Below are 15,552 nucleotides of genomic sequence, written 5' to 3'. Positions count from 1 at the left end.
GGAAACTACAGTTCCCGGGATTCTTGCTGGGCAGGGGGAATGTGCTTTAAATAGATGGTGTGTAAGCAGGCTAAGACAGGAGCAGAAGAGAAGAGAACGTACCATTCTCCCTTTTCCCCTGTGACTGATGGTCTCACCATCTCACACATACTGCTGAGATTGCCTCACTGGGATGGCATGTTCGCCAAGACTGCTAGGCATCCACACACAATGCTGCCCCTGTGTGCTACAAGCTGTCTTTAAGGAGGAGAGGGGAAAGAGAAATACCTGCCCCTGCTGCTGGGGTCTCTTTCCCATGGCAACTAGCCAATGGGGGCCTGAGCGCATTCACAGCTGGGAGAATGCAGCCCCACTCCCCCCGCCATCCCTGTCCCCGAAACGCCGACCTCCCAACCCGGCTGCCACCGAGACCATCAAATGGGCAGCAGGGCTCCCCACCGCCTGCCTAATCCTTCCGGCTCTCATGCTTCATTCATTACACAACGAAGACGGGGTCTGAATGCAAGTGTGGGGACCGAAGGGAAGGGGAAAAGAGACCTGAGGTTGTCCCTCCTAATTCCTCTATTCAGTGTACACGCAGGGAAGATTTTTGGCAAACGGGAAGAAGTTGGAAGCAGGTGGGTTGGCCGCGCCATCAGTGGCTTCACATGTTCTCAAGGGAACAAGAGGAGAAAGCCACCTTGGATGCCTGAGTCATAGGAAGGTGGGCTATAAAATGGCAACTCTTTTAATAAATCAAAGGCTGGCTGGCTCCTCTAGAGCCTCCTGCCATACAGATCATATTGTTATTTACAAGACTGCATTTTTAGTGAGCTCTTTCTCTCGGGAAAGGAGTTGGGAAACTTTTTTCAGAGCAAGGGCCACATTCCCTCCTGGGCAAGCTTTTGAGGGCCACCTGCCAGTGGTGGTTGGAGCCAGAGATGAGAATGAGTAGAGCAACCAAAGGAAATTTTACATTTTGTGCAGTAGGCTAGTTTCTACATCCACTCAAGTGCTCCCTTATTCTTCATCTGGGCAAGCAGTAAGTTTGATCAAACTTCAGGGACACGTTCCAGCCTGGCAAAAATGCTTGGGGTACAAAGCAGCGCCAGTCAAGGGTGTGGCCTGAGGAGAGTTCCAAAGAGCCACAAAGAGGTCTAGAAGGCCGCATTTCAGCCCTGGACTGGAGCTTCCTCACTCTTGATCTTGGGATCTTGGGGTGGTGTACATGGTATTCACTGTGTTTTCATCTTCACAGCAGCTTTGTGGGGATGGTGCCTAGCCCAGGGTCACCCTGTGGGCTCCATGGATGTTGGGGAGTTAATGGTCCAGTTCTTCCTGATCCTAATTCAACACAGGAACCACTTAAGAAGAGGCTGGAAGGCCTTCTATCGGGTTGGACCAGCCCAAGACAGTTTGCTCCCCGAGGCAAAGAGCAAGTTGGTGTCCCCTCCCAGAGAGAAGCTGAGTGGATTGGCAGACAGAACTTACTTCAAAACTGGTAACAGGACAGTGCTGTCCATAGTATCTTGGGCAGTGAATTAGCTTGGAAGGCCCAAGGCAGGCAATGAAACCTCGCCACATATCCACACACATACAGCATATGCTACCGGAGGCAGGCTCCTCGCTCTGCCTAATGGCAGGGCCGGTCCCACAATAAAGGATGAAGTTAGCAGATTTTCTGCATCAGCAGGTGGTTGAAATAATATTATATCTGAGGTTGCTTCTAACTCTTACAATTCACTGCACTGAACTGGTCTCCCTTCTGTGCCCCCTCCCAACTCCAGTGTTTGGGAACTGACCTCTAATTTCAGTAACCCTAATGGGGCGCTGACCCACATACTTGCCCACCTCCCAAATCAGCACTGGATTGAGGGTGGTTTCCCAGTACAGGGCACCAAGCCGAGGGGGTGAAAAAATGAGATCTATTTTGGGGTGCCAAATTTTGGCCTTACCAAATTCCACTCCTGCCAATGCCCTGAATGTTTGCCTGCCTATTACTACAGAGATGTCCGAAATGGTTTCCTCTTTCCCCTACATGGTGTGCTTCCCATTTTGAAATACCCTGGCATATGGAATCCCTGGCTATTTTGAGTTAATAACTGTGGCCCGCAGACAGCATTTCAGCCTGGGAACTCCACTGGAAGGAGAGCTGGAGCTAAACTTGAGGACTCAAGTCCCATTTTAGACATAGATTTGCTTGGGCATGTTGTGCAAGTTGCTTATCTCCTGGCTTCCCACCTGTAAAGTGGAAATAAGAGTGACCTACCAGGAATGACATGAGGATGTGCAAGATAAGAGATTGCAAAGGAAGCTGGTGTACCACAGGGGGGTTAAGAACATGAATTAGGAGTCACTCTGGTTCAAATCTCAGTCAAGCCATGAGCTGCTACAGGCCGTCAGAATAACTTGGATAATGTAAGGCACTTTAAATACCTGAAAAGAGACACAGCAATTCTACTTGGTCTGAGAAAGTGCTCGGCGCTTTAAAAAGTGCTACGTGCAGATAAGAGTACAGCAAGCCCAGTTCTGAGCACCACAATTTAAGAAGGATATAGACAATCTGGAACGTGTGCAGAGGAGGGCGACCAAGATGATCAAAGGTCTGAAAACCAAGCCTTATGAGATGAGTATGTTTAACCTGGAAAAGAGGAGACTGAGAGGAGATATCATAGCCACCTTGCAATATCTAAAGGGCTGCCACGTGGAAGATGGAGCAAGCTTCTTTTCTCCTGCTCTGGAGAATAGGACTCAAACTAATGGCTTCAAGTTACAAGAAAAGAGATTCTGACTAAACCTCAGGAAGAACTTTCTGACAGTAAGAGCTATTTGACTGTGGAACAGTCTCCCTTGGTAGGCTGTGGGCTCTCCTTCAGTGGAGATTTTTAAGCAGAGGTTGGATGGTCATTTGTCTTGCATGCTTTAGCTGAGATTCCTGCATTGCTGGGGGTTGGACTAGGTGAGCCTTGAGGTATCTTCCAACTCTGTGGTTCTAAGTGCCCTACTGAATCAGATGAAACGTTCAGATCTAGTCCAGAATCCTGTTTCCTACAGAGGCCAACCAGGCGTCAACTGATAGCCTACAGGCAGCAGGCATGAAATCAACAGCCCTCCCATGCTGTTTTCCCCGATACCTGGTATTTAGTGGCTGACTCCTTCTGAAGATGGTTAACGGTAAAGGGACCCCTGACCCTTAGGTCCAGTTGTGGCTGACTCTGGGGTTGCGGCGTTCATCTCGCTTTATTGGCCGAGGGAGCCGGTGTACAGCTTCTGGGTCATGTGGCCAGCATGACTAAGCCGCTTCTGGAGAAGCAGAGCAGCGCACGGAAACGCCATTTACCTTCCCGCCAGAGCGGTACCTATTTATCTACTTGCACTTTAATGTGCTTACAAACTGCTAGGTTGGCAGGTGCAGGGACCAAACAACGGGAGCTCACCCCATCATGGGGAATCGAACCGCCGACCTTCTGATCGGCAAGTCCTAGGCTCTGTGGTTTAACCCACAGCACCACCCGCGTCCCACTAGATGGTTATTGTGGCTAAATAATGAAAAGCACAGAACTTACAGCGAAACCTTCTCTATGTCATCTCAGAAAGCAATGGATGTAGGAGATGCTGCCAGACAGTGGATCGAATCTACATGGAAGTATTGGGAACAGAGGATGGGGTGGACCCAAGAGTTCTGGAGAATTGCAGGCAATGCCCTATTCTGGCCAAGAGAGTTGGCATGAGTGTCTGGTTGCATTTCTGCTGGGAGTGGTGGCATTTGTCATTATCCCTTGTCCTGCTGGATCCTGAATACAAAACTCCCTCTATGCATCAGGCAATGCAAATGAAAGAATGGGATGGAGGGGGAGGATTGTTAATGTAGGCATAAATCCAAGAAAAGATGGGGGGGGAGGCTTTTCTTCATTTCCAGGCTCTTTAATGTCCACGAAAAGCTCCCAACTTCTTAAAAGGGCAAATAACTCGGAATAGAGCTGGGGCCTAAGGAACAGCTACAACCACATTTGCAAGATTGAAGAACAGCAGTGTAGCTCTTTGGGTCCAACAAAGGCCACAGATTCTGGGGTTGGGATGGGAAATGCAAACCACATTTGGATTTCTAACCCATGGTTCATGGGCTGCCCACCCGGCCACAATGTAAAACAAAATGCTTGCATGTGTGAGAAAGAGACTGTTTTCCCAGACTCTATTACGGTTGCCATCGCAACCCTTTGCCCTTCTTTTTTTATTATGCTCATAATTGTTCACAGTCAACACACATGGTGCAGAATTTTGCTTCCTCAAGTTTCTAGATCTCGTGGTTCAAGCACGGAAGACAAATGGAAAATGTTCAGATAGGAACGTTCAAAACCCAAAAGGAACTAGTGTAGGGGACCTTTTCCCTTCATGCAGGGTTAAATCTGAACCAGGGTTCAAACCCCAGACTCTGGTTCAAAAACAGCACTCATAGCTGCCATACAATTTGCCAGAATGTTTTCTATACAGCACCTGCCCACAGCGTCTGAGCATGTACAAAATGCCTACCAGCCAGCCTTTGCATATTTAGGACTGAGAAGGGTAAATATTTGCAGATTAAAGGCAACAGCTTCTAAATTATGTTTGAGCCCTACCCGTCTCATTTTGCAAATAAGGACTACCTGAACAACTTTTCTTCCTACTTCCTTCTTCCTCCTGGCCCCCGGAGAGCTGTATGCTCACATATGATCTGGTTTTAACACATTTACAACACACCTTTGAAAAATATTCTCTCCTCCTGACAGCGGACATGCATTCCAAAGATGTCAATTTAGCAAGCAGGATTTTAAAAATGCAAATAGCATCAGCCGAGAGCTGGTAATTATGGGGGTGGCAGAAGGCATGGTAGAAATGTAACCCTTCTATCCCTTGCTGCAGTTCTGATAAAAAATTATCATCTGCAGCTGAGATTTTCTTTCCAGGGAGGAAGTCACTGGCACCAATGTAAATTAACAGCATCAGAAATATCCTGGCCAGGTTGCACCTCATGAGACTGCAATAGTGGATCTAGTAACCATGCATTGTTGCATTTCAGGTATTTAAAGGACCTTGCATAAATTAATCTTTACAACAACTATGCAAATAGATTAGCACTGTTATTCTCATATTGCAGGTGGAAAGTGAGGATCAGCAGCGGTGACTTGCTTAAAGAACCCACCTTTTGAGTTCATGGCTGAAGTGAAATCTGGGTTTTTCCGTTTACATGCTTAGCGCTTCCACTACACTAATGCTCAGAGTTTAAGATCTCTGTCTTCTCTAAAACATTTTTTTTTATTGTCCTATATTGAAATATTTTTGGCAGAAGGTAACTGAAACTATCAACAGAACTGTACGGAATAATCTTACATTTACAGTGTAAAATATCCTTTTGAATTATATATCCAGCACGTGGAACCTTACAAAAGGACAATATGAGTGGACTCTCACCACAGCAAAAAGACTCATATTGATGAACTGGAAAAATAAAAATGCAGCTCCCTTCTACGTTTGTATTGAAGACTTCAACAAACTCACAACATATTAACAACTTGCATATTATCACAGACTTGCCATGGACAAATTCAATGATATTGGGAATCCATTCTTACAAATACTGTAGAAGGTTAAGATCTGGTGAATGACAATAAAAACTTTGTAAAGTATACAGTTTTGGTTTTCTTTCCCCACCCCCACTTGTTTTGCTGTTTCTCTTCATCTTTTACTCTCTTTTACTTACCATGTTTAGTGCATGGTACCATGTTTTCTAACTTTCAATAAAGATGTCTTTAAAAATAAATAAATCTCTGTCTTCCAGGAACATGAAAGGGATATTCTGTGTAGTTCTGCCAAACAACTGGTTTCAGCAGCAGCTGGACCAAGAAACGCATGTAATATATAAATTGTGCACATTTATTTTGCATGATTTATTCTTCTTTTGCTGGTCAAAAGACAATTGCAAAGAGCTGTACCAGCATCTTGCTCACATCCACTTCAGGCTTCTGAGATCCCCCAAGGCATTGCACAAGCACTTTCAAGTTTAGATTTGAAACCTAAGGAGCTAGAAGCTTGTTTTAAAAATAAAAAGGAAACTGGGCTGCTTTGAATTTGGTAAATTCTGCATTCCATACCCGATTTGACACTCATGAATTATGATTACAGAACACACACAGCCATGAATATTCCACAAAAATATACTACAATATATTCCATAAACTATGTATCAAGTGTCATCTAGAGGAGCATCCTATATTGCTCCAGCCAGGTTTATTCAACCTGCTCAACTGCAGTAGTTATTTTCTCCAACGGTTCATGAGTTTATGCACCACTGGGGTCTGTTTGGTTCTGCATTTGTAGAGCAGCTGGAGAGGGCAGTTCCTCTGAGCATATGCAGAATGCCTTGCCCTCGTTGCACATAACCACTTGTGCTTGGGTTTAACATGAAGGTTTTTCTCACCAAAGGGTGTGGCTTCCATCCAAGTTTAAGTTCAGACACCATTCTTTCCCTATAGACTATATTTGGGCTAGTGGTTTAATCTGCATTAAGGCTGTTCCTATGGCCTGTGTGAGACCTTTCAAGTCTCAGCAAGATTCAGGAAATCTCTCCCACAGGGGAACTCATTTGAAACCTTCTTTTGCTCAGTAGCCAAGCCCCAAAGTATCCTTTACAAACTGTTCAGGGAAGGTAAACAGCAATTAGGTTGAACTTAGGTGGAAATGATGGTGGTGATGATGACTTCATTCAGTCTGGATAAGGAATTATGGAGAAGCTGTCACAGTTTGTTGTCCTTGGTGCTTGGAGAGCCTCTTGTCCTCCCGTCATCCCCTCTAATGCTCTCATGGTTTTATCCTACTCGTCGTTCTATATAAAGCAACTCCTGGCCCTGTAAATAGCAGGGTCTTATGATGTATTCTCTGCTGGAGAGGGATCTGTGGGGATATTTTTAGCTTTGAGACTCGAGGGATTTGGGGATTGGTTGGTCTAGCTTTTTATTATGAATTTGTGACAGAGAGAAAAGTCATGGGTTGCCACCTCCTCGCCCCCATTCTCTTCCTCTCAGCCCTCTGTCTATCTGTGCCAAAAGCCGCTGCCTCAATTGCCTTCCCTCCCTCCTACAATTCTTCCCACAGTGGTTTGGATTATTTTATGCTTTTGCTGCAGTATCATATCCCAGAGGAAGGCTGGGTGGAGCATTTGTACAAGAGCCATTGATGGATTCTGGCTGGGCCTCTGGTTTCAGGCCAACTCATCTTCAAATACTCTTATCTCTATGCTGTTCCCAAGTTCCCCTTCTCCTCATCCCCATGAAGCAGAAGACTGTTTAGGAAGTCCGCAACCTCTGTTGCTCAGCCACGGTTTTCCAGGAACGACATAAGCAGTAGATCCCTCAGCGTCAATGTTATGGCTCTTTGTAGCCTATCCTTCAAGGAATAGGCCTTCAGCCTGGACCGGAAGAGATGCCCGATAACCCATCTCAGAAAAACATCAGCCCTGCTGACAAACGATGGCTGTGCATATACACAAGCGCACACCAAAGAATAATTCCAGCAGCACCGTCACTCAGTGTGATGTTAAATACGTCATTGCATTTCATCTGCAGTCTCTTCTCCTATTTTTTAAAAAATCTGATGGAGCAGCAGAATGTACTCTATGTGCAGGGATACGCGGGGAGGCGGCAGGGTGCTGAGCTTGCCTGTGCATGAAAGGACGTGAAGATGGGCACTGCGTGGCAAAGGAAGCTGGCAGCGCGCAACGCGAGGTGTGTGGGGGAGTCATGCGACTGTGTCTGAACTGGCGAGTGGGCTGCGGGGATGGCGGGTGACGTAGTTCACAAGGGAAAGTGTCAAGCGGGGCAAATGAGGAAGGATGCAGCCCACCTGGCATCTTTTCACGGGGTTGGCAAACATCTTGTTATTGTAATAAGCAATGGAGCAGCTTTCCCCAACGTGGTGCCCTCTGGATGCTTTGGATAGCACGTCCCATCACCTCCAGCCTGGGCCGCCTGGGGCTGATGGGAGCTGTAGTCCGAGACACATAAAGCACCATGTTGGGGGTGGCTGTGGCACGTCCTTTACAGCTTAACATGCATGGAGGATAACAGTCATTGTGTCATGATGGATATAGGCTGGAAATCAGAGGGAACATGAATACAGAATGCCAGTGCTGACAAACAACAGTGCAATGCCACTGTTGCGCTCACGGCTTGCCTGTGGATTTCCCATTGGAAAATCCCACTGTGGGCAGCAGAAATTGGACTAGGTATGCCCCTGCTCAGATCCAGCGGAGCTCTCGTGTTCACTAAAGAAAAATGCTGATGGGCATGTGGGGCTCAGAGGGATTATGACCTCTAGAGGAATGCTCAGTCATATTACAGCAGGGTGCATGCCCTAGGCCCTTACCTTTGGCCTCCTTAGGTGCTGCTTTTGAGAGGTCTATTGGGGGTGCGTGATTTGGTTATAATGCAAGCATTCACTTGGAAGCAAGCCCCCACCACCACCACCACAGGAACCTTGCAAATCAGCATGCTTAGGAACATACAGTTTTGGCTTCCTAACCACCACCCCCCCAAGGATGAGTAAGAATATATAAAAGTGAAGAGGACAAATAAGAAGACCCTGCTGGATCAGATCAAGAACCCATCTAGTTCCATGTCCCGTTCCCCACAGTGGTAACAGTAAGCCCTAGTGGTGAGAGGGATCTACAGTTTGTGGCTTGCAGACCCAAATATAAACCTATGCTCCCCCTGCCTATCAGAGCTACATTTTCTCCCTTCCTGGAGCAAAACCTGTTCATCTAGTGGGAACATGAGGGAGAGAGAGAGAGAGAGAGAGAGAGAGAGAGAGAATGATTGCCAAGAAATGACCAAACACATCCATTTTATCCATAAATACAGCGCAAGCACACACCAAGGCTCCTTTAAGGCTTGCAGGGGAGGCTCTGCCAAGGTGTATTTTCAGAATGCTAACGAGGAAGGGACAGAAGGCCAAGGTTGACAAGTGGTCTGCTCATAAGGTGGAAGCCACAAGATTGTGTATGTGTGTGTGAAATGAGAGAGACAACAACCGCAGGCATGCTTGTCAGCTCAACTTGTGAAAGGAATGCCGTGGGCTGCTGTTTGCATGATATACAATACTAATGGGTGACTACAATTACAAGACAATGGCTAGGATGGCTCCCAGCTGTTGATCATTACAAAGAGGTGTCAATCCTCTGAGCTGTGCCCAGAGCAGCCCTACAGAATTGACATCTATCTCCAAGCTGATGAGCCGGCGTTTCCAACAGCAAAGCCGTGGTGGGTATGGGTTTGTCCAGCGAGCTACTCTTCTCGGGGTTCAAACCCCCTTGTTTTGCTTTCAGTGTACCTGGAGAGAAGCGCTTCTAACTGGCCGCTGAGCCATGGGCTGCTCTGCATGTCTATAGCCTGGAACAATTCGCAGAGACGGGTAGAATGATGCCCGACGCCTCCCTCGCTGCGCCTTGCCTCTCAGCTCAGACAACGGCAGCGCGGAAAAGCTTCAGCCCATTTCACAGAAACGCCTGATAAAAGTTTGGGATGGGAAGGCAAGAACGGCGCTGCTTCGCCTTCCCTCCCACCCCCACCCCGTCCCACTTTTCTCCCCATGCATCCGCCAGCTCCTGCCCCTCTCCCTCAGCAAATCCCAGACTTACAGGGCAGCCTCCTGCCGTGGCTGTGAGCTTCAGGTCCTGACATCGCCTTCAGAGAGGATGACAGCCCAAGCAGTGAATCAGCCTCTGTCCCGGGGATCCCCCTCAACCGCCCCTCGCAGCAGGTCAGAGGCGAGGTCCTTCCGCAGCTCCCAGCAGTCTTCTCATCTTCCCAAGGAGTGGTCCAACTCAGGGGCTGCTCTGGCCGCCAGAGGAACTCAGGCTGCCTGCCTGCCTGCCTGCCTGCCTCCCTTCCAGCTCTGGCTTGGAAGGAAGGGCTGGCTGGGACTTCAGGCAGAGCGTACCAAGTGGTTTATCAGCGAGGGGGGGGAGGCGCAGCTCTCAAAGGGGCTTTCCCCCACCTCCCTACGTTGCCTGTACCACTGGCAAGATCAGAAGCGAGGGGGGAAGAGGCAAAGAGGAGGAGGAGGTGGGTGTTTTGGTTTCACTGCTGGCGGCTGAGTCTGCCGCAGAAATCTCCTAAGAACATCAGAGCACCCACTCCCTGCGACTTGAAAAGGCTCGGCTCCGCGGCAGCAGAAAGGCAGCAGCGAAAGGGAAACCACGATTCACGCAAACGAAGCGAGCTGGCGGCAGGAGCCGACGGGGGAGAAGCAGCAGCCATTAGAGAATTGGGGTCTTAGTGGAGGTGTCTATTAACTGTCAGTGCCTGACGGCAATGCCCACCCCGGCAAACCGTAGTTGTGGTTCTGCCAGCGTGATGCTCTTTGCAAGTCGCTCAGCGGTAGAGTATTTGCTTTGCATGCAGAAGGCTTCAGGTTCCATCTCCTGCATCTAAAGGAGGAACTGAGAAAGATCCACGACTGGAATCCTGGAGAGCTGCTGCCAGCCAGTGTAGACAGTACTAAGCTAGATGGCCCAGCAGTCTGACTCAGTGCAATGCAGCTTCCAATGTGAGCCTTCACCCTGCGCCTATGAGTGCATAGCATTGCTTCACACTATTCCTAGGTATTCCACAGTTTATGGACAGGGAACCTGTGGCCCTCAAGATTTTGCTGGTCTACAACTCCCAATATCCCTGATAGTTGGCCATACTGGCTGGGGCTGATGAGAAAACGACTTGTTCCCCATCTCTGCTACAATACCTTGCTATGCCCCTTGTTCAAATTACATTTTAAGACACACACACACAAACCTTTTGCTTAACAAGACTGAAAGTCAGCCTAAATTTGCACCTGTACATATAAATTGGGATATGCACAGTATGCAAATTTGCATCACGGGGCTGTTTTGCACAGTCTTTCAATGACCTAGCAGAACACATGAGTTATGATTTAGGCTGTCTCACATTTATTGGGTGACCGTGGGGGGGGGGGAAAGGGGAGGTATTCGCTTTCTACCTTCACACCCCATTGCAGAGGGAATTCGAGCATGTAGGGCAGGCGCCACATTGTAAGTGGAAAATCAAGGTCTGTCCGCTTGCCTGAGGATGATATCGGTAAAGAATGCTTAGTGCTTCTTAAAACACATGGGGCATGTGATGATAGATATGTGATGGTTCTAAGCAGCTAATAGCTTTGGGAGTCCATTTTTACATAATCGCCTATTTTGTGTCTTTCCTACCTGCTCTAGAAATCCTATTCCTGAGCTACATTTGTTACAAACCACCTCAGTCGTATTATTGACTGGTTTGAAGAAGTTCTTCCCACCACGCCTAATTTACAGGATTCTGCGGCACAATATGTGCTTATGGCCCCCAGCTTTGATCACTTTCAAAGCAGATCAGACACATTAATGGACTGTAAGCCTTTCAATTGGTATTAGTGATTATGACTATTATATGGGCTCCCTTTTTTCAGCGCATTATGCTGAATGCCAGTCGCTGAATGCCAGTCGCTGGGGTGGGGGCCGCTGAATGCCAGTCGCTGGGGTGGGGGACAACAGCCTGAATGCCAGTCGCTGGGGTGGGGGACAACAGCCTGAGGGGGCTACTGCCTCTGTGACCCACTGGTGGGCTACTAAGAGGCATTTGATTGGCTACTGAGGGAAACAGGATTCTAGGCTCGGTGGGCCGTTGTCATGGCAGAGCTCTTCTTATGTACTTATCCCTGTTTGGGATCTGTGCCTTGGGGTCCAATCCTGAACTCCATCCCCTCAAATTCATGGAGAACCAGCGTGGTATAGTATAGGGGTGGACACAATTCACGCTTCCTAGATATTGTGTTAGTTTTTCAATAGACCACAAGCAAGGTCCCTCAATTAAAAATGGGGGGCAGGGGCGGTATGCAATTAAATTTAAAGTTTTCTCTGAGTATGCGCGCGCACACGCACATGCACACGCACACACCTAGAGAGAGAGAGAGAGAGAGAGAGAGAGAGAGAGAGAGCGCCCAGGCATTTGTTTTAATACCAGAACAATCTTTTTACACTGAAATCCATTCCTGGTTTTCTATTAAGCTTTATCCATTTCAGCAGCCTAATATGGAGGTAGGGGAACCTCTACCTTCTTTACAGGGGCAAAACTAGGCTTTATTTCACCTCGGTCAAAGACCCTATTTGGCACTCCCCTCATGAGGATTTGTGTATGCACACAGAGAGACTGGGAGCCTCAATGGCACCCCTCTGGAGACTTCACCTGTGCCCCCCCCCCCCAATCTAGCTAACTACATTTTTTTTTAGATTTGTAAGGAAATCTAAAAAAATTGGATGTAATGAATCCCACTTCCCACTATGAGTTGCTCCTGCTTTGTTGGACAGGCAGTGCAGGACTTTCAGGCAGGTGCACTCTATCCTAGCCATGCCTGCATCCCAGAGACTTGCTGCTTCGCATTCCCAGCTGATCCCAGTCAAGTTAACCTCTTTCCATTCTTGTTTTTCCAGAAACCGTAAGATGAAGACAGGCACTGCCATTCTCCCAGCAGCACTGGGTGTTGGTGTGGGTTATAACAATAGCCACTACCGATAATCTCTAGATCAGGGGTTGCAAGCCTTTACACGGCAACGGGCAAATTTAGAAAGTGGCATGGATGCCAACAGGTCACAAAATGGCTGCCATGAGCTTGTGGCGTAACACAAAATGGCTGCTTTAATGTGTGAAATAACTCAAAATTGGGGGAGGTGGTAGGCTGTATGCCAAGACACTTCTAATTCCTGGATCCAGCAAGTGTTAAAATCTAAGCAAGGATTCGATTCCTGGAATAGCCAGCCTAACTTCCTGGTGAGGTAATGGCCCAAGTACGGGTCATTAAGGTAACAAAGGAAGTGGTTCTGTGCCAGAGTACAAATGGGTGGACACCCCCCTTTCCCTCAACTGTCTGGTAGTTAGAAAGACAAAGACAAGGGTGGAGAGTTGAGTTAGGTGAGCTAGAAGCTAGAAAGAAGCAAGGCTGCAGGCTGGACAACTGAGAGGCAGAGCCATGCCTGATTTCTGCTTGAATCCAAGGCTAGGGCTATGGCAGAAGCAAGACCGTCTTGGGGTGTTAATGCCATAAACCCCTTCATCGTAGGCTCGGGTAAATAAATAGATGTCTAAATAAACTATGTCTCATAAAGACACCACAGTCTCTTCTGTACTTCATTCCAAAGGAAACATGATCCCTGGGTAAATGCCTGGAATTTCGCACCACTCAGAGATTGGGGTGGTGTGCAACGATCTTCTTAAAATAACACACTTATGTAACACAAAACATTATAAACTTGTATCAGAATGCATTTCTTGTGTTTTCAGATTTCCAGGGCAATTTGCAGCAATACTGCCTACATACATTTTCTTACATATAGCAGCCTTTGCTGCAAAGGAGAAACCTTATTTACCACATGATGATTAGTGGCTTGTAAGCAGGAAACCCAAAGCTTTCTTTCCGCATCCCAAAATAAATAAAATGAATAAAATGAAGTGGTAGAATGGACTGTACTACTTCAGATTGCAAGTTTGTTTTATGCTGCCATGTGCCTCAGAATAAGCCTGTAAAGCCTCGTAAGTTTGCCAGCCATATATGTAAATATGTTTTCATATGTAAATATGTTTACATATGAAATATGTAAATATGTTTTCATATACTAAGTAAAGCAATGTGTTATGCTTTAAACTCTTGTGCAGTCTTTTCTAGGAGAGAAAAAGAGAACTATATTTTTTTTCAAGGGTCCAATGGCTTGGGGCAGCTTTCGCACATATAAATACCACCACAACAACCCTTCAACATAGGCCAGAATCATAATTTCCACATTGCATATGAGAGGCTGAGAAAGAGCAGCTTTCCTAGCACTGCTTAGTGAACGATGGCTCAGATGGGATTTGAAACTGATTTGATCTGGGGAAACCACAGAATCAAAGGGAAGAACACTCTGACAGTCTGAACTCCATCCCTCAGCCAGAGGTTTATGGGTAGATGTCTGGGTTTTATTTGTTTGTTTGTTGTATTATTGCAGACTGTTGTAAGCCACCATGCAAACAATTTGATTGTAAGGCAGGGAATTAATCTTCAAAATAAAACAAAACACAGCAAAGCAATTTAGTGCAATCAAGCCCAGAGCTATATGAAACTCAGCGAAAATGTTTCTACTCCTCTTTGATGAGATTACCTTTTAGGAAGAGGCGGGAGAAGATTCGTACAGTTTCATTTATTCATTTGTTTAAGAAATGTATGCCCTTCCATTCTGTTTGTGACCTCAAAGACAATAGAACAACAAATAAATTACAGTATATTGCATCTAAAAACCAAATAAAAACCCACAAGTTAAAAAGTCATCAGCACCAGCATTACTACCATCAATACATGCTGGCAACTGTTATCTACCAGTGCTGCTGTCCTTCTTGGTCCTCTGGGTGTTCCCTGCTGAGGTGTGTGGGCCTTGGAGAGTGCCTGATAATATCAGCCTCTTTTGCCAGCTCTGGTTAAGATTTCTTTTCTATCTGCTTGCCTGTGGGTTTCCTGTGCCTCCTTGCTTGCCTTCTTATGTACGACTCTGTTCCTTTAAGCTGCCTCCCTAATTTTGGACTGGATTCATTGCTTGCTCCTATGAAGCTGCCAGGGCTGGCCCTATCATTAGGCAGATTGAGGTGGCTGCCTCAGGCAGTAGCAACTCAGGTGGGAATGCAGCAGTGGCAGCCCCCTGCCATTCCACTTGAGCCCCCTCTGTTGGAGGACAGCTGGCACTGCGCCCCTTATGCTAGCCTGCTGCTCCCAAGTTATGGACACTGTCCCATCACCAGTGCTGAAGCAAGAGTCAGCTTCCAGCCCATTCAGCTTCTGTACATGGAATGTTTGGGGAACCATCTTGTCCTTTGCCTCAGGCTGCAAAATGCATTGGGAAGAAGGAGGAGGAGGAGGAGGAGGAGGAGGAGGAGGAGGAGGAGATTTTATTTATAACCCGCCCTCCCTGGCCAGAGCCGGGCTCAGGGCGGCTAACACCAGTAAAATTACAATAAAACATAATGGGGGGGGGACCAATTTAAAATACAGGATAAAAATACAATTTAAAATGCAGCCTCATTTTAAATATTAGGCCATAGATCAAAAACATAAGGGGAGGGAAACATAAGGGTCAGACTGAATCCAAACCAAAGGCCAGGGGGAACAGCTCTGTCTTGCAGGCCCTGTGGAAAGATGTCAAGTCCCTCAGGGCCCTAGTCTCTTGTGACAGAGTGTTCCACCAAGTTGGGGCTAACCAATCTAACCACCTTGCGACTTGGGACCTCCAAAATGTTGTCATTGTGGACCTTAAGGTCCTCCGCAGGGCATACCAGGAGAGGTGGTCCCATAGGTACGTGGGTCCTAGGCCCTCCTAGCCTCTGCCTGTATATCTTTGACTTCAGAAAGTAGGGACCCAGGTCTCTACTTGCAGATATAAATGGGGATGTTTGAGAGAAGATGGCTGCAGTGTAGTGATCAAAATGAAGATACCCTTAGGGCAAATGGGCATTGCCTCACCAATTTCAGCCTGCCCTC

General features: G+C 47.1%; 1 protein-coding gene across 1 annotated transcript in view; it reads right to left on the bottom strand.

The window, feature by feature from the left end:
- The window catches only part of DBNDD2 (dysbindin domain containing 2), a 32,094-nt gene extending 21,815 nt beyond the window's left edge, over window positions 1-10,279 (bottom strand). Inside the window, exon 1 of the mRNA XM_083746364.1 lies at window positions 9,647-10,279. Within this exon, the coding sequence (XP_083602490.1) occupies window positions 9,647-9,689 (43 nt within the window). The 5' untranslated portion in view covers window positions 9,690-10,279. The remainder of the gene's footprint in view (window positions 1-9,646) is intronic.
- Between the last annotated feature and the right edge of the window lie 5,273 nt (window positions 10,280-15,552).

Source organism: Podarcis gaigeae (genome assembly GCF_964106915.1).
Source record: "Podarcis gaigeae genome assembly, chromosome: 6".
Classification (NCBI taxonomy): Eukaryota; Metazoa; Chordata; class Lepidosauria; order Squamata; family Lacertidae; genus Podarcis; species Podarcis gaigeae.
Note: the sequence above shows the minus strand (reverse complement) of the source record. Positions and strands in the feature narration are given on the sequence as shown.